The 19,354-nt window shown below is 39.1% G+C and overlaps 2 protein-coding genes across 2 annotated transcripts; both read right to left on the reverse strand.

The window, feature by feature from the left end:
• Window positions 1–441: 441 nt before the first annotated feature.
• On the reverse strand, window positions 442–2,868 carry LHCA5 (photosystem I light harvesting complex protein 5). The gene is made up of 6 exons (XM_088946208.1): window positions 2,268–2,868; window positions 2,046–2,178; window positions 1,564–1,676; window positions 1,075–1,179; window positions 821–909; window positions 442–730 (listed from the first exon to the last, which is right to left on the reverse strand). The coding sequence occupies exons 1-6, from the start codon at window positions 2,468–2,470 to the stop codon at window positions 588–590; spliced, it is 786 nt and encodes a 261-aa protein (XP_088802334.1). The 5' UTR covers window positions 2,471–2,868; the 3' UTR covers window positions 442–587.
• Window positions 2,869–4,167: 1,299 nt separating this feature from the next.
• Window positions 4,168–8,293, reverse strand: LOC148850324 (protein CYPRO4-like). Its single transcript, XM_088947433.1, has 2 exons — window positions 6,377–8,293; window positions 4,168–4,695 (listed from the first exon to the last, which is right to left on the reverse strand). The coding sequence occupies exons 1-2, from the start codon at window positions 8,006–8,008 to the stop codon at window positions 4,414–4,416; spliced, it is 1,914 nt and encodes a 637-aa protein (XP_088803559.1). The 5' UTR covers window positions 8,009–8,293; the 3' UTR covers window positions 4,168–4,413.
• Between the last annotated feature and the right edge of the window lie 11,061 nt (window positions 8,294–19,354).

Here is a 19,354-nt window from a genome sequence, read left to right on the forward strand (position 1 = left end):
TGGCGTTCTCTCTCTCTCTCTCTCTCACACACACAAAGCCCGATAAAGATCACCTTCACCTGCAGACTAAAAGCTGGTGAGAAGTTTGGTGCTTGAACATACATACCTTTGCATATTATAGATCCGTGACTTGTCGTTCAAGTAAGAAATTTCAGCTGATTTTTGGTTATAAAATGGAAAGGACTCTTGTGCACTTGGTTGCCTGGCAGCAACATTAAATGTTCCATATTGATTCTGATCTTAAAGGATGAGCCATGAGGCCGGAATCAGCCACCATATTTATAGTGTGTAGTGCAGTCTGGTTGGCAGAAAGTATACCCTTCTGTTGGAAGTATTTTTTGTTCATGCCAAGTATGTGCCATGTGGTACACATACTGTGGAAGACAAAGCATCTTTTATTCCCCGGCTCATATTTAATTGCCAAAATCTGGAACGAGTTAATGGTATAAAACTATGAATGGTAATTCAAAACTATCAATTTAACATGATAGATGCATGTTGCTAGGAGGAGATCCACGTTATGATCTCTGAGAAGTGAGAAGTGAGAACCATAATTGGAGAAATTAATGACAAATTGCATTCAGGAATCAGGGTGAGACGCCTGAAAGTATCTGAATCACAGTTCGGTGCCACGGGTTAGAGAGATGTGTCACGAGGTTGTCGATAGGACCAGCATGAGTCACGTATGCTTGCACAAAAATACCGAGCATGGCCACCATTGCCAGTCTCCCTAGAACAAGATCACACTTGTAAACATTACACTCTGACTTGTGATCAAATGTTAAGACAACAAAGCAAGCAACAACCAATTAAATCAGACCATTCTTGATCTCTTTGAGCTTCCAGTCATGGGCATTTTTGATATCTTTAGCCAGACCAAGAGGATTGAGCAGAGGACCGCCAGGATAGCTGTTAAATTGCAATAATAATACATGCTGTTAGTTTGATACGTCCCGTCATCTATAAAAGCAAAAAGTTTGTTCCACTACCTACTACTGGAGTTGGATTTTTTCCAAGAATTATTTTCATGAAACAAGGCAAGAACAGTTTTCTACAAAGTAGAAAGCAGATTACCCAGGTTCCAAGCCTTCTAGTGCAGCTTCCAGCCCGAAGAACGTTCCCTCCTTGGCCTGGGATCCAGGGTTAGTGAAATCCATATACCTTTTGGTTTCTACGAACCTGCAAAATTATAGGAGACCAAAAACAGTTAGAATTACAATTACCATGAAAAGAAATAATGCATTGTCTGCGTCCTTAGCTGAATTGTGAGCTTGAGCCGAGTGGAAATTTGAGAAGATGCTGTTCGGAGGAGACAAAAGAAATATGTTCTCACTTTTGCAGCTTCCAGCCATAACAATTTATAAATTAGTTACCTTTCCAGTGCACCTCAAGTGTCAACTAACAACTAAGTAATCTTAGCCTCTTAGGGTATTGTCAAGAGAGACATTATTTGATTGGTCTTAGAAAATAGTTGGATTTTCATAAATGATTCAGAAGGAAAACATTAGTTAAGACTTAAGGCAGTATCATCAAACTGAGATAAGAAAATGGATGAAGTCCCACCCCATCAGGAAAAGCTGTACAATGAATAGGGTCTCAGTGCTGGCAAATTCGAATTTTACTGCACCTGCTTCATACCAAACCGGCAAGTTGCTAATTCCTGTTACACGGAGTAACTGCAACAAAAGAGGACAGATTAAATACTAAACACGCATTATGTATTCAAGGCTTAGAACCAGACTTAAGAGCAGTATTTTCCCAGGAACCTCATTTGTCCCCAGAAAGAACAAGTGGGCTGAAACTTGATTCGAGAATTGAAATGCCAATACTAGTCCTTTCAGGGGTTTTGATACCGTGGGGGAATTACTGTCTACATTTCGATTATACGCTCTCTCTCTCTCTCTCATATGGAAAAAGAAAAAGATGGTAACAAACAGAGTTCTATTATGTAGGAATTACTGCTGAGTGCTGAAATGATGCACAACCATCACCGTGCCATAATTTTAGTAAAAAAAAAAAGAAAAGAAAAGGAAAAAAAAACTCACGTCAGTGAAGAGAATTCCAGCTACTCCGGCCATTGCAAAACGAGCATGTACGAGCTCTGCCTGCACATACCATTTAAGACTTTGGGGATCCTCTCCAAGCCCGAGAGGATCAAAACCAAAATCTCCCGCTAGACTGTACCGAAGAGGGGAAATGCATGAAAGGGCAATTGTGAAATTCGACAACATGATACTAGACTATTTAGTAGGAAAATCAGGGCTTACGTTCCATCTAGGTGAGGAGGTGGATCGAGTCCAGGAAGCCAAGTGGGTCGTTGTGCTCGAGCTGCGATGGAGGAGCGTAGGGCCGGTCTGGGTCTCGCAGCAGAGACCTTATTTATGTTCCTGCCACGAAATATTGCAGAGTTTGATAGAGAAGATGTTGTGCATCTCCCAAGGAAAACTGCTTTTCCCATAGCAACAGCCATCTCTCTCTCTCTCTCAAACGAATATGATTATGTACCACTAGTATTCCAACCGCATATTGAATTGAGACCCTAGTTTGGATAAAACAGGATTGGAATCCATCCTTGTATGTGTCAATCTGACAGCTGAGGTGGCAACTTAAGTGGGTCCACGTGGTCTTTCCTACTGTAACACTCCATATAATGGATGCTTTAAACCCTACCTGTACAAACACACATAAACATATGATTCATCATCACTTGGAAGTTGGAACCTTACCAGCTACACAGGTCAAGCTAGAAACTCTACCACTTGGAAGTTGACTCAGGCTCATATCAAGGTAAGGTAATTTTCCCTAAAATTTATTGTTAGAGAAGATTTTATTGTTCCTTTCCGACCAAATTAACCAAAGGACAGATGCAGGAATGATTTTCCACACCAACTTTCCTTTTCTTCTTCTTCCAACCCTGGATACCGCACAGCAGATCTTTGACAGAGCTCGGCATAACACAGCAGATCCCAACAGCTTTAAGGAAGTGCTCCCACACCTGATAAGAAACTGGGCATTGAATAGTGAATACTTGGTGATCTATGTGGACTCGGGTAGGAGGCCACAAATTTAAAAATTATACATATGAAAAAATTATTTCTTTTTATACGTATACAAAATTAAGAAAATTATATATAGGTTCAATTACGCTTGCCAAGTTTCATACTAGTTGAGTCGAGCCGAGATCAATTGGCAAGAAGCTTATATATTGGACCCGAACTCAGCTCTAAGCTCAATTTGAATTAGGAATGGCAACGGAACGAGGTGGGGTTGGGTTTTGTCTGCTCCGTACCCGATCCGAATTCAAATTCGTACCTATCCCAAACCCCATGGGGATAAAAATCTTAATTGGGATCCCCAACTTTACCCATCCTGCCCCGGTCATTCTAAATGTTATACTTATTAATTAATTTTTATTTTTTAAAACCTATTAAACTATTTTATATATAATATATATTAACATATATTAATAATTATATATTATGTTATATAATATAGTCAGGGCAGGGTGGACAAATACAGCCCCCACCCGTCCACGACCCCAGAGTTTTGGGTTTTCCCCAGACCTGCCCCAAACCCCAATCAGTGGTAAAGAAACCCGCCCCGGCCCAGACGTGTCAAATTGCCATCTCTAATTTGGACCCAACCAAATCAAAGCTTTACACGAGTCAGAGTTCAATTGACTCGCAAATAGCTTGATTTGGCCCATCTGATGCAGTTATCAACAAACCAAGTTCTGCGTTTGGATCAGATCAACTTGTTTTAGCCTTTTCTACAAATCGCTTGTTGGCTGAACTATTACCTAAAATGGGTAATCAAACCGAACGGCTTATAGTTTGAATTGCCTCGAACCCATTTTAGTGGCATTCTTGTACCGATGATGCGATTCATCCTTCTCAATTTTCAAATGAGAAACTAGACGACATGAACTAATACATGCGATATCGGTTATATGATGCCCATATTCACAAGCCTTTATTTCTCCTTAAAAATAAGTTCTCCAGTTGTTGATAGTTGATACTTGATACCATATTCCAACCATTCGGTTGATAACATGATTGATAGTCAGAGAATTGAAAGCGTCACATTTGGAGCGAGAAATCCAGGTGTTCCATGATCAACATACTACACCCAAATCAGAATCGGACGACAAGGTTGACTAGAAAATGATGAATTGCAAATGGAATGTGGTCTTGTTTCATAACCAAAATCATCTGTTGAAATCGACAGAATCTTGTGGAAATGGATAAAGAGGTCCAGCAGTCACAAACATACATAATATGATATATACCCAACCCAACATGACAATCTGAAATACAATTAAGTTTCAAGGTGCAGCAATTGAATTATTATCCTGCATAATATGATATATTACAGTTAACGATTTTAACATGTAAACAAGGGCAGTTTAACATGTCATCGCCTACTAGAAATGCTGAAGGAGCTGACTTTCATTGGCGTTGCAACCACCAAGGGAGCCTCAGGCGATTCAGTGACTGCAAACCTATCGTGCATGAAGCGGCTATCGACAATAGACTCATCTTTCGGGACAACCTTGTAGCAGTAACAGCTCTTAAGACCCTCCTGGTTCCGATAACACTCATGGGTACTGTCCTTCACTTGCACGAAATTCCATATCACACTGAACTTTCCAACTGTTGCGACTAGGTGGCGCTCCTGCTTCCCATTTTCAGTGACCTGAAAAGCAACATGCCAATTGAACTTCAAATTTCATACAGGAAATTAGTAGTGTCATAAAAAAGAACTACTTGGGACTATTATGGCTGCTTTAAAGATTTTTTATCTAAACTCCATAGACGTAGCAAAAACTCGCATTTAAATCTTATTTCCACAAAAGATATCATTACTTTTATTTATTTGTTTTTAGCAGAAAAGTACTACTATTACTCTCCTTCATGATATTCCATTTGAGTGTAAGAGAAAACATACAAGAGAAACCTAAGAGCAATATTAATAACTGTGTCCTGAACAAGATCAGAAATCATCTATATTTTCTCTGTCTTCTGTAATAATCTTATCATGGAACTTTCATAGAATTCCTTCAACGTTTCTGCAATAAAGAGCTGTATGTTGTCTCAAAGTCAAAATGTGCTTTCATGATAATCATGAACAATGATTCCCAATTTCCATGCAAGATTGTTTCCCTTTTTGTAGAACCTAGCCAGGGAAAAAGCTTAGAATAATCTTTCTAGTGGCCAACTAGACAAGATACTAAAACATAATACAGAGGTAGATAAAATAGAGAAGAAGCAAGATTCATGTAGTCGACCCCATCTAGTTGAGATAAGAGCCAATAAGGCTTAGACGACGATGACAAAATAGAGAAGAAAGCTGTAGTCAGAGTTTGATGCATCATTACAATCAAGGGAAACGGGGAAAACATGTCATAAAAGCTCAAACATGGCCATCTACTAGAGAATTTTCACAGATTTTTCAAACATAAAATGATAGATAGTCAGCATGTTCAAATATCCCATCATCATCATCATCCAAATATTGTGGCATGTGATGTCTCTAACTCTAATATATATTTGACACCTTTGAATCGTGAATGGCGTTTACTACCCTCCAGTTCCTTGTCAGAGAGAAGGGCTCAACAGGTAAATGAATAAGATGTTAAATATGAAATAAAATTAATAATAAAAAACTATAATGAGAAAACAAACTCTGCAACATTATATCCAGTCTCTCGAGTAAAAAGAAGATTGGCACCTCTGGGAACAAAAAGATGCAGCGAAGATAATAATTATAATAATAATAATAATAATAATAATAATAATAATAATAATAATAATAAAAATAAAAATTCTGGCTCCATCAAATTTCTTGGTACAAAATCCTAAAAGGAAGCTCTAAAAGGCTCAAATCGGCTTGCTGTAGGCAAGACATAATGGCAAGTGACTATAAATTTGAAAGAATAGCTATAATCTTACAAAGTAGGCAAGAGGAGATATTCAATCCAGATATGCTACACGATAGCAACATGTCTAAACCAACCCAGTACCAGCTTTGGAAAATTTACCCATCTCCTATATTCTTGAAAAGAAGCATGGAAGTAATTTTGGCTAAATGAAATAAATCCAAGAGAAGATGGAAGTATCAAATAAAGCTTATGAGAATATGGAAACCATGAAAACTTCACAATCTAAGCCAGAGAAGTTGTCATCATAATTCATAAACAGGACTATGAAGAAGAAGATGATGTCAAGAGTCACTAGAGCAGCATAACTCCAAGAAAAATCAACCACGTTCCTCTTCCCCACATTATTCTAAAAATAAGCGATTGCCAATTCCAAATTGAATAATATTGAACATCAGAAATAAACATAAGATCTAAAAACAGAACATATGTACTTACCCACGAGAACTGTCCACCACGGAACCTATTGTTCGATCCAGCCAAATGGGAATCCAAAGGAGTCAACTTCAACAATCTTGGAGCAGAGATCCTGTTCCCCATACGACCACTAAAACCAGTTTTTGTCTTTCCATCTTTGTCCGTAAACAAGGTGCAAATAAGGATCAGATAGGTATCAGTCGTACCCAGAATCCACTTCCCGTCAAAAGTAACATCTACATGGGTTATAGGGGAACCAAGCCCTGGAAAAGCGGTCTTTGCTTGTCTCATAGAAGTCTGCGAGTACAGGCGGATCTTCCCATCGAAAGAACCAACAACAATTGAGCCATCACCTGTGGTGGCAAAGCACTGAAAGTTTGTACCTCGTGAGAACTGATGCCCCTGGGCCCAATGCAGGACAGGAGTGCTGGAAGTTGCAAGATTCTGAACCATCCCTTTGCGATCACGCATGTCCCACCGGCAGAGCCTGTTATCATCCAACCCCAAGAAAGTAGACTCTGAAGGATCCAATTGGGCCCCCTTACTATCATTAGTGATGTCTCTCATGGTAATATCAGTTCCATCCTTCTCAAATTTCCATTCGGTAACAACCTTTCCCGTTTCAATGTCAAGCTGATGAAGCCCCCTTGCATGAGGCTTACCGTCGTCACTCATCGCGCTCATGAGGAGCATATTAGTCTCTGCCTTCATGAGAAGGGCTTTCTTGGGTGTTGAAAGCCCCAAATTCGAACCACCTCTCGAATTCCCATTGTTGAACTTCAGGCAAACACCTTTTCCTTGAATTCCATAACTGAAATTCTTGACAACCTGAATACCAGAATCACTCACTAAGAAACTATTGTCCAACGCACCCAAGGCCAAGCTCTGAATTCCTCCACCGTCTGCCGCCTCCTCAAACTCTTCCAACAGATCCCGACTCGCCTTCACTGGAGTCGCCGAGCTGGGGCTTTTAAAAGGGCTATCTTCAGCGTCCTCCCACATCGAATCGTCGGCAGCTTCCGGCTTCACCCATCCAATAAAATCCTTTCCATATATTTTGACTTTGTTCTCATCATTGGCTTCGAGACCGTAAATGTTCTCAAACAAGCAACCCTGGAAAGTAGATATAAAATTCCGATAGTCTTCGCCGGTGAAGAACTTCATTGCCCAGACGCCTTGTGAGACGAAATCGACGCGGCGCTGGTCGCCGAACATCTTCAATTGCATCTCTGTTGCAACCTTAGCTCTGACCTTGGAGCTAACCTTTAAGACCCACCAGGACTCTCCATCGTGGTCGGATTCTCCATCTTCATCGCTGCAGTCGTCGATTCTCGACGTCTTGACGAAGGAGTAAGAGGTGAGTTTCTCGGACGTTATCCATTTGGCTTTAGGGGTATTGCCTCCGACGTGAAGATAGAGCTTCACGGCGTTCTTGAGAGTAGGATTATGTGATGGGTATTTGAGCTTGAGAGCTTTGAGCTTAGCGTCGACCTCATCTAGAGAAGTTAGGGTTTTGCCTTTGCTTCCTGAAGATCTCTGTTGCCTTTCTTCTCCTTCCTCTTCAGCATCTTGGTATTCTTCTTCGTTTTCTTCTTCTTCTTCTTCGTCTTCGTCTGACGTCTCCAAATCCTCGCGACTGTGTGAACCACCCATTCCTGTACCTTTCTTCGTTTAATCAGAGAGACAGATAGAGAGACTCAGAGAGACGGGGGGAGAGGGGAAGAGAAGTTCAAAAAATAAGTGGGAAAATTGGTCGAGGGCAAGTTCAAATTTGAACGTTGGGAGATGCGATCTTGAGTTTTTAGGGTTTTTATTTAAAAGACAATGGGATATATGAATATATGAACGTTGAGAGATGCGATCTTGAGTTGTTAGGGTTTTCATTTAAAAGACGTTATGATCTATTTACTGGACCAATATGAATCCACCTTCGAGCGTGGAAATATATAAAAATGCGCTTCCAATTTAAAATATGCGGTGTAAGAATATGTTGGTAGGGTGTGGGAACGTATTCTGTTGGCAGGTTGTCTGTTCTTTGAATTCACGTGCATTTTTGATCGTTGGGATTGAGTTCAAATCTGCCCCCATCAGATTACCCCTCACAACGTCCCACAACACATTTTCACCGTGTATTGTGAATATCTTCCCATGTTAACATCATCATTGGGAGATGTTCTCAATACACGACTTGAATGTACTGTGGGATGTTATGGGGGTAATCTGTGGGAAATCGCATTTCTTGCGATCGTATAATTCGGAGAAAGATGGCACTCACAAATCCGGATTTGTGAGAAATCACATCTCTAGTGACTAGTTTAAAATCATTATTTGATGTTAAATGGTATAGAAAAAGGACACAAATACCCTTCAAATTTTGAATAGACGAGAGTCATAATTTTGAAATGGTCAAAATATCCATGTTTAAAATCCCTTTTCACTATGATTGAATACCACTATTCAATTTATGCTCTAACCTTTTTGCTAAAGAACCGATGCTTTTCGTTAGGCTTCGTTTGGTTTGTGGGAAGATTTGGGTGTGATGGGTAAAGATGGGATGGGATGGGTTCCGGTGTTTGGTTTTATACATGGGAAAATAAAGGAAAAGTTGTTGGTTCTTCATCGGAAGAAGAAGAAAGTGACGGAGGAAGATGGGAAGAATAGGGAACAGGGAAGCATTCATTGCTGGAAAAGTATTGTTGGTTCTTTGTCGTTGCTTGGTTCGCTTCGCCGCTACCTGGTTCGCTTCGCTGCTGCCTAGTTTGCCACAGATCTGGTGAAGATGGGAAGAATAGGAGTGCCCCTCGTAGATCGCCACAAATCTGGTGAAGAGGGGAAGAAGGAGAGGGAGAAGAGGAAGATGGAGGGAGATTGCTGTAGATCGCCGCTGCCCCTCGCACTGGTTCCTTGCCAGGTGAAGAAGAAGGCCAGTAATGGTGGTTCTTTTGGTTGTAATAGTGCTTTCCCAAAATTTTCCACCAGGGCCGCACGGTTTTGGTGCGACCCCATATCCATGATTTTGGGATCTAACATTCCACACTTTTCTCATCCCATCCCTCTCTTTCCTTCAAAACAAGTGAGAGAAAGAAAGAATATTTTCAGAATATTCCCTTTTCTCATCTCCATCCCACAAACCAAATGGAGCCTTAGAGAAGCTATACGGAAAGGAATTACTGAGAAGATGATGTCGTTGCTGGACAAAAGTGATTTAAACCATTGTTGTTCTAGTCCTTCTTTTTAGTTATTCAGTCCATAATAAAGGGGGGGTTTAGACTGTCATTGTTGTCGAAGAAGATGAATAATTTTGGTTGTCACTAGGAAAGACAATCAAGGTAAACCGGTTAAAAATGTTAAAAATGTAGTTTTGGCATTTCTAGAAAAGTTTAAGTTGCACATGTTATGTGATACAAGATAACTAATCAACTGCTAACTACAGGTATAAAATTGGTAATTTTCAGGAATCCAAGTATTGCAATGGCGAGTTTTAAAGTTGAGGTACTTAAAATGAAACTAGCCCTAAAGTATAGGGTACTAATATGCAATTTACTTGTTTTTTTTTAGATATTAGACTCATTAGGGACTTGCATTTTATGGACCCTTTTGTCCACCTTCTACATGGGCCCTCCAATTATTTTTCAACACGTCATCTTAACAATTTATATTTTGTATTATGTAGAGTACAAATGAGAGTTCAATGACAATATGCAGAGTACAAAACTTTATATTTTATATTATTTTGTATGTATTTGCACTGTACATATTTGCATTGTACTCTTTTCAAACTGAGCCAAGAGGAGGTGCTAATGGGAGTTCAATGAGAATCTAATTCTGTTTTGTTTGTTTGGAATGATTCTCTTTGTCCCGTAGTGTACATCGATCCAAGCTTTGTTACAAGGCAGGCGGCTTTGCACTTTGGCTTCCCGTTTATTTTTGAGGTTTTAGATGGAGAAACGCAAGGAATGATTTGATGTGTTTTTTATGTTCAATTTGGAGATTTTGACTGGTTACTTCTAGAGTTAATTAGATTCTTCTGTGAACAGCTCTTGGTGCTTATTTTGTCGTTTTGAAAATTAGAATTTGCATGATCGATTGGCTTGAGATTTAGTTCTATGTAGTTATGGAGAGAAGGAACAATTGGCGGGAAGGGGTTATTAATAGTTAAAATAGGAAAAACAGAAAAATAATAGAAATATTGGGAAAAATGTTTGATTAACTGGTATGTACTAGGGTTGAATCAACCCTATTTATAATTACACTGGTTGAGTTATAGTGAGACTGTAGAAGGATAAGAGATAAAGCTTATTTGGGTTAGTTTAGGGTTATCTAGGATAATTCTTAAGGTAGGATTAAGATTATCCCAGTTTGTTATCTTGAGATAGGATTAGGAGAACCTAGATGGTTAGGTTTTTTTGATGGGCCTGAAGATTTACGTAGGCGTGCATGGGCCATGCATGGGCCCACGGACGTCTACGTTATTATCCCCCCGCAAGCTAAACATACTGAATTTGAAGTTGTTGTTGGAATATACTGAATTTGAAACTACTTCTGAGTGACAAGGTCATGCAGGAAATGGTAGTCCACCTCCACATGCTTCGTATGGGCATGAAAAATGGGGTTGGCGGCCAGGTGGGTAGCACCCATATTATCACACCAGAGAATAGGGGGAGGAGCTAGAAAGCCAATGTCTTGTAGCAGAGACTGAATCCATAACAAATCTGTGACTGTGTTGGCGAGAGATCTAAACTTAGATTCGGTGCTGGAGCGAGCAATGATATGTTGCTTTTTGGAGATCTAAGAAATTAGGTTGGAGCCAAGGTAAACTGCATAGCCCCTGTGGATCGTCGATCATTAGGACAGCTGGCCCAATCGGCGTCAATGTAAGCAATCAACTATCGGGAAGAGTATCCCTGAAAATGAAGACTGTGAGTGAGAGTGCCCTTGAGATATCAAAGTATTCGCTTGACCGCTATCCAATGTTCATCAATAGGAGAGTGAAGAAATTGGCAGACCTTGTTGAGTACGAAGGAGATATCAAAACAAGTGATGGTGACATAATGAAGAGCCCCAACAATGCTTTGATACTCCGTGGGGTTAGATAAAGGCTCATCGGAATCTTTTGAGAGTTGGCTAGAGGTGGACATGGGCGAGCTTGCAGGTTTGGCCCCTTCAAGGTTGGTTCGATGCAGTAGATCCAGGATGTAACGCTGCTGGGAGGGGAACAAACTGCCAGATTTGCGACTTACCTCAACTCCTAGAAAATAATACAGTGACCCTAAGTCCTTTAATGGAAAAACTGAAGAGAGTGACTTGAGAAACCCACTAATAGCAGTGGCAGGGTTTCTAGTCAAAATAATGTCATCGACATATACAAGCAAAAGTAGGGTCGTTTGTTGGGAGGAGGAAATAAACAGAGATGGATTGGCAAAAGAGTTGCGAAATCCCATATGTTTGAGAACAAAGCTCAACCCTGAGTACCAGGCTCGCGGTGCTTGTTTTAGGCCATAGAGAGCCTTCTTCAATTTGCAGACATGATTAGGGTATTTGGGATCAATGAACCCTTTCGGCTGATTCACATAAATGTTTTCATCAAGGATGCCATGAAGGAAGGCATTGTCAATATCGAGTTGATGAATTGGCCAGTTCTGCGCAAGAACAATGGAGAGGATTGTCCGTACGGTTACCGGATTGACAACCGAACTAAAGGTATCAAAGTAATCTAGACCAGTGACCTGGTTAAAGCCCTGAGCAACCAGATAGGCTTTATAGTGATTAATGGTTCCATCTGCCTTCTTCTTTGTTTTGTATATCCACTTAGTTCTGATTATGTTCATGGAGGGATCATAGGGAACCAAGTGCCAAGTGTCATTTTTAATGAGGGTCTGGTATTCTTTTTGCATAGCCAGTTGCCAGTTTGGTGATTTGGAGGGTTGGTTAAAATTTTTAGGTTCTTGATCCTGCAGGAGAGAGAGAAGAGCAGACATGACCAGATACCTTGTTGCAAGTTGGGACCGAGGAATGGTCCTATCCATGGTCTGTGTACAGATAGAATGAGTGTGTATCGGTTGAGAAACTAGGGTTGTAGAGTTTAGTAAATCTTGCATATTGCGATACCTTTGTGGTCATTTAGAAGAGGATTGTTCCAAAGGTCTTGAGTCTAGAGAGATGGTCGTTGAACTGGAGCTAGATGCTAGTGCAGATGGAGGCTACGATGAAGGAGGTATCGACGGTGTTGCAGGTTGCAGAGGTGCAAGACCTGAAATGATAATTCCTGTGGAAGCAGGAGTTGTGCTTGGCATTGCTTCAGGAATTCTTGGAAATAATGTTTCATCAAATACCACATGGTGAGCTATAAAAATACGCCCTAAAGGGACATGGAGACACCCGTACCCTTTGTGAGAGGTACTATAGCCAATAAAAATGCACCGAAGCGACTGAAATTGAAACTTATTTTTGTTGTAGGGTTGTAGAAAAGGATAGCATGCACACCCAAAACAACGCAATAGAGAGTAAACAGGAGCTGTCTGAAAGAGTTTCTCATGAGGGGACATACCATGCAATACCTCTATTGGCAGTCGATTTATCAGAAAAATTGTAGTTTCTACCGCATCAACCCAGAAGGAGAAGGGGAGCTTGGAGGAGGCCAGTAGAGATAAAGTAGATTCAACCACATGTCTGTGCTTCCGTTCAACTGATCCGTTCTGTTCGTGTGTATGGGGGCATGCCAATCAATGTGTTATGCCTCACGAATCTAAGTACCGAGAGAGAGAGAGAGAGACAATACTCTCCTCCCCAATCAGACTGAATGACTTTTATTTTGGCATTGAACAGAACCTCTACGGGTCTCTTAAATTTAATAAATAAATCACAAACATATGATTTTCAAGCCATAGGATACACCCAAGAAAATTTTGAAGAATCGTCCATAAAAATAACATATAAGAAAATCCATTATTTGAATTAACGGGAGCAAGTCCCCATACATCTGAAAAAAATTAAATTTAATGGACACTTAGACTGAGAACTAGATGACTTCAAGGGCATTCTATGACTCTTGCCCATTTGACAGGACTCAGAAACAAACTCATTAACACTAGATCTAAACAACGGAAGACCAAACTTGGAAATAACTTGTCGTACATTTCGCATAGCTGCATGACCAAGGCGATGATGCCAACCACGAAGTGAGGTACGTTCTCTAAGAAGTGTTTCAGGTGTGATTGTGGCTGACGTAGGAAAACTATATAACCCATTTCTACTGGTCCCTCGAAGGAGGATTCTCCCCGTATAATCTTTCACATAGCAACAACCACGGTGAAACTCAAAAAACAAATCATTATTCTTTGTAAATCAATTGACTGAAAGTAAATTCTTGCAGATAGAAGGAACATGATAGATATCTTTCAAAGAAAAAACATGCTGATTAAAAATCATAGAAGAAGATCTTGTATGATGAATATTCAAACCTTGACTGTTGCCGACGTTCACTTGATCTGGTCCAGTATTCTCAGTACGACTCTGCAGATTATCTATATTTGGGGTCATGTGATGAATAGCCCAGAGTCCGGGTACCAATTGGGGTCAAAATTATTTTCATATTGATTCTGTGATGTATTTACCCCTCAATGAAATGCAAAAGGATCATTGCAAGAATTATCAGAAAAACCAAAGGCATATTTTGCTTTTCTACACTATAGGGCACTATGTCCAAATTTATTACAGATCTGGCAAGTGACATTATTTTTACCTCCGCGTCCTCCAGAAAATTGCTGAGATTGATTTTGAAAGGATTGGTGATTATTTTGTGGAGCACCACATCTACACCCCTTACCTCTGTTGTTGTTGAAGTTTGGAGAGAATTGTTGCGGGGGCTTCTGAAAATTATTTTTCTTAGGAGGGACGCCGACCATATTTGCACTTCGAGTGTCTGATGCAAGAGCTAAGTCTTCAAGCCAGCTCTCATGGTTCAGAAGTGCTCCCATAATATCAGCAATACTAAAATCTGTTGCATCTGGTTGATTGGTAAGTGCTATAACCATCAACTCATATTCACTCCCTAAGCCAGATAAAATATAAAGTACCAGTTCAGACTTAAGCACTGGTTTTGATACTGTAGAAATTGTCAGCAATGGATTTTGTTTGCTGTATATAGGCAGAAATAGAAAGAGACCCTTTTTTAAGATTTTGCAGTTGTCTTCACAACTACAGTACCCTAGATCGGGAGTGTGTAGAATAACTATGAGCAAGGGAAGTCCATACCTCAGATGATGTCGATAGACCTACCGCTTGCGCCATAACTCCTTTAGTGAGAGAGGAAATCAGCCAACTCAACACAAGCTGATTGGTGTTTGTCCATTTTTCGAATTCAGGGTTTACAACCATCCTTGTACCGTCTAGATTGGGTATAACTTCAGGCGGTGGCTTCTTCTTCCCTTCTACAAGTTCCAGCATATGGTGGTGTCGAAGGATGGGAAGGAACTGAGCACGTCATAGTAGGTAGTTGTCACTTCCTATTTTGATAGGAAGATAATGAGTGACGTTCTGGATTGAATGGAGCACACTGCTTGACGTTGAGCCATTGTTGGATGTTGTTGGGCTACTATCATGTGTGCCTGTCTCTGTCGACATGTCTCTGATACCAAGTTAAAACAGGAAAAACAAAAAAATAATAGAAGTATTGGGAAAAAGATTTTATTAAATGGTATGTGCTAGGGTTGAATCAACCCTATTTATAGTTATAGTGGTTGAGTTACAATGAGACTGTACAAGGATAAGAGATAAAGCTTATTTGGGTTAGTTTAGGGTTATCTAAAATAATTCTTATCTAGAGGTAGGATTAAGATTATCCCCGTTTGTTATCTTGAGATAAGATTAGGAGAACCTAGATGGTTAGGTTTTCTTGACGGGCCTGAAGATTTACGTAGGCGTGCATGGGCCATGCATGGGCCCATGGACGTCTACGTTATTACTGATGAGAAGGGTGGGAAGGAGAAGAAGTATAGGGCAAGGAAGATTGGTAGTTGTGGTTTCAAAATAAGAAATGGTCGCCGTGATTTGTTGCTGCACTATGTTCTTCAATAAGAGATAGGACCGACGGACCAGGCTTGTGTAGTGGCTTCAGATATTGGTTTGGTCTTTGTATATTGTATTTGCTCGATCAAGAAAGAGGAGCACGAAAAATAAATATAGGGAGGGAGAGGATGACCGAGCAACCGGTGGTGCATGGTTCAAGGACTCGGATTTAGTGGCAGAGATCCAAGAAGAGGAAGAAGAGAGATAGAGAGGGTGGAAGAAAGGGAGTTGCAGTGGAGCGCCCATTCCAACAGTTTTGTAATAGGAATATCTCCGTACTAAAGTACTTTATTTCATAGAGAGAATAATATTCCCATAAAGGTTGTAAGAGGTTGTTCGAATGGTGTGAGCATGGATGTTGAAGATGAGCAAAGCTGAACTCATTGCAGTGGTGCATTTTTCTTCAAATGGGATGTTGAAGATGAGCCCAGATTTCCTATCCACTCTCTACCCACCGTGAATTGTAGCCACACATCTCTCAATTCATAATAGAGATGTGTCACTCAATTAAGGATGGATAGATGGGTAGAGAGTGGATAGAAAAAGTGAATAAAAATTCCGGAGTGGTTGAAGATGAAGAATGGGGGTAGGGATCTACTACCGACCCTGTCCCAAGAGGCCACTGCAGCTTACATTGGAAACATGCATCACCCTTCTCATTCATGGGGAGATGTTCCCCAGCTGCAATGGCCAGTTGGGACAGGATTGGTAGCTGATCCGAACTCGATGAACAGTCGGAGTGACCAATTGCCGATTAAAAGTTTTTAAGCTCATGTGGTAAGATTTTATAGCAGGGTTCGTGTAAAAGGTGGACCCAAGGGTCCAACATTTTCAGGCATTTCATCAACGAGCTCGCATTTAGTGGACGACCATTCGATCTATACTATAACTTATATCACTTTTTCTAATTCACCTAGCGGTATTCAAACTCTAGTTAGAGAAGATCTCAGATCGAACCAAAGTAAATTATGGTCTGAAATTTTCAAACCAAATTAAACTGTTTTGGCATGTAACCAAATCAAACCATTTTATTACTGTTTGTTGTATTTTCTAATATGGTTGGACTTAACCCAATTAGAAAGGTTAAATAGCATCTCTAAAAATTAAAATTCAAAACATTTTTTTTATTGTTTTATTTTAAAATAAAAAATTTATTATATATTTATAATTTTATATATTCAATTTAGATATATTTATTATATATAATATAATATGAAACCAAACAAAAACCACAAGCCATAATTTAACAAAATATGAAATCGAATCAAACCGTTTTCGAGTACAGACCGAACTAAATCGCAAATTTGATTTTACGGTTTAAACACACCCTAAATTCATCCATTTCAATAATGAACGGATCCTCCCCCTTTAAAGGCAGCGTCAGACTCCAAAACGAAAGTCTAAAGTCTCTCTCTTTCGTTTCCTTCTACCTTCTTTGTCGAGGATTAGGATTTGTTCCTTCGAGCTCCTGCAACCATCAACCTCTGTCTTCAACGACGGTGGCAGAAGTATGGTCCGGCTTTCAGATTCGACCATACAGAGAGGGGGAAGATTGCTGTAGGTTGTGATAGTTTGGTATTGTGCCGAGTTGTAGAGACGGTAGTGACAGGACAGTGGTTTTGATTTAGTTGTTCTTCAACCGAACTTGGATAGGAAATGAGAACTGCGAATAACGACGATGGGAGGCTAAGCCTGCAACAGTTGAATGTCGTGAACTGAAACTTCTCTCTCAGTCCATCAATGCAGTGGAGGAGGTGACTTCAGCGATGTTTGATTTTTTTAAAAGACTGGATTTGGATAGAACTCACCTAAACCTGAGTTCGATCCGGTAAGGAATTAATGGAATCCAAATCCGATTTGAAATTCAATCGGGTGTATGAACAGTTCATCTAAGCTCGATTCTGATCAGATTTTTAGGATTTTGGATTTCATCCGATTCCAATGGACTTACTGCAGGACCAATATGGATTTTTCCCTATACTAAATATTAAGGGTAAATTATAAAGACTTCCCTTGTATTATGGAATCAGTGACAAAGAACTCCTAAACTTTTATAATACGACAAATACCTCCTAACTGTTTAGATGGTAAAATGTGTTAAACTATCAAAATATCCACCTAAACTTTATTTTTTTTTCCGTTTCCCTTTTCTCTTAAAAACCCTAACCTAATTTAATTTTAGTATCTCCTTTTCTCATCTTTATTGCTCACCAATCACTTTTTTTTTTTTAATTTTCTTTTTTCCTTGCTTCTACTCTACTCCCAGTTGGTGCCGACGTGTCATTCACTCCCCACATTCAGGAATAGCAGAAGAGGATTGAACAAATCAATGGTCGTCATGGTCACTGGTTTCCATGGTGATCTGGTCAGTGATGCCTTCTCACCATTCAAATAAATAAGAAAGTATAGTTTGGGAGTTAAAAAAAAATAAAGTTTAAATAGTTGAATTATATTTTATTTTTTTGAAGTTAATTAATGAAACACTAATGGAGGGGGGGGGGGTAGGTCTTTGTTTAGCAACTAAAGTTCAGAAAGGTCTTTGTTGCAAATTAAAGTATAGGGGATCTTTGTCACTGACCCCATAGTACCGGGGTTCTTTGTAATTTACCCAAATATTAAATACACTAAAAGGCATTTTTTTTTTATTCAAAACAAGAATTAAATTTTTCATGAAAAAGAAAATTTTCGATGGATCCCATCCAATTTTCAATCAGATTTTACTCACCCCATCCAAATTTGAAATTCAATTCCCTCTCATTAAGTCTTATATTTAGGTGTTAACTCCCATTCTTTCATTGAATCATATTTTAATTAAATGTATTAAAGAAGCATGACAAAGAATAATTATTTGTATTGATGAGAGAAATAAAATATAAATATAAAACTAACACAATAATCTGGTTGTTTTCCTATTTATTGGCAAGTCAACAATTCAACCTTTTGGGTCATATATGCCAAACCTTGATGTCTTAATTAAATGATAATAATAACTAAAAAGATGAAGACACACAAAAGTATAAAAAATATAAAATAAAAGTATAGAAAACATTTGAGTACATCTCTAATATCATATATTCATCACATTAAACAAAAAATAAATTTGACAAATAAGAATAACTTTTATAGACATGGAAATATAAAAATTTTGTAGAAAATTTTGGAAATATATTATTTACTATCATTATCATAATCAAAATTCCCACATGCAATGAATATGCAAAATAACTAGTAAAGATAAAAGGCATGACATGTTTTGTACATGGGTGCTAATTTAAAATAATTGTGAAGGTATTATAAAAATGAAATATAATATAGGGTTTATATCAAAGTATAAAGTTGATACTTGAATAGGGTTCATTGTAGGTCATAAAAGTTAAATTCAAATATCATATATACTTAATACTTAATTATACACGTGCATAAGCAAGTGCTCTTATTTTCCTCGATTCAATAGGGTGTTCGGAATAGGGCTGCAACTTGGGTGATGTGTTAATTTAAATTAAACTAGTTGGGCCACGTACAATGCACACGACCCAACTATATCTATGACATCCCCAGCTGACCCAAGCCGACCCAATTCCAATTTAAGCATTAATTTCACTTAACAAAGTTTGTAATCTAACCTTGTTTGTTTTTTAGGATGCACCCAGCCCTAGCCCGACATTTTCCCAACCCAAGGTGTATCAAATTCTAGTGTGGGTTGGATCGAATCGGATAAATCGAGTTTAACTTTGGGCTTAGGCCTTAGGCCAAATTCTTCGTACTAGGCCTAGGTTAAGTTTAAACCATCCTAGTCCGCCTGACTTACATTATCCATGTAATGAACTAGTAATTAAAAATTACTTATTTTTAGTAATAAAAAAATCATAAATTAAAAATACTAATTTTCATTAATTTTCAGTAATTAAAAATTACTAGTTTGCAGTAATTTTC

This window comes from Nelumbo lutea, chromosome 5 (assembly GCF_056320005.1).
Source record: "Nelumbo lutea isolate HS-2025 chromosome 5, American lotus-T2T, whole genome shotgun sequence".
Taxonomy (NCBI): domain Eukaryota; kingdom Viridiplantae; phylum Streptophyta; class Magnoliopsida; order Proteales; family Nelumbonaceae; genus Nelumbo; species Nelumbo lutea.

What these genes read in the sequence shown, in the direction of transcription:
- LOC148850324 (XM_088947433.1), bottom strand. Translation starts at nt 8,008, where the DNA reads ATGGGTGGTTCACACAGTCGCGAGGATTTGGAGACGTCAGACGAAGAC. An exon ending in GTGGTGGACAGTTCTCGTGG is followed by an intron (nt 4,696 to 6,376) that starts GTAAGTACATAT and finishes GTTGCTTTTCAG; the next exon opens with GTCACTGAAAATGGGAAGCA.
- LHCA5 (XM_088946208.1), bottom strand. Translation starts at nt 2,470, where the DNA reads ATGGCTGTTGCTATGGGAAAAGCAGTTTTCCTTGGGAGATGCACAACA. An exon ending in CCTCCTCACCTAGATGGAAC is followed by an intron (nt 2,179 to 2,267) that starts GTAAGCCCTGAT and finishes TCTTCGGTACAG; the next exon opens with TCTAGCGGGAGATTTTGGTT. An exon ending in GCTCAAAGAGATCAAGAATG is followed by an intron (nt 731 to 820) that starts GTCTGATTTAAT and finishes ATCTTGTTCTAG; the next exon opens with GGAGACTGGCAATGGTGGCC.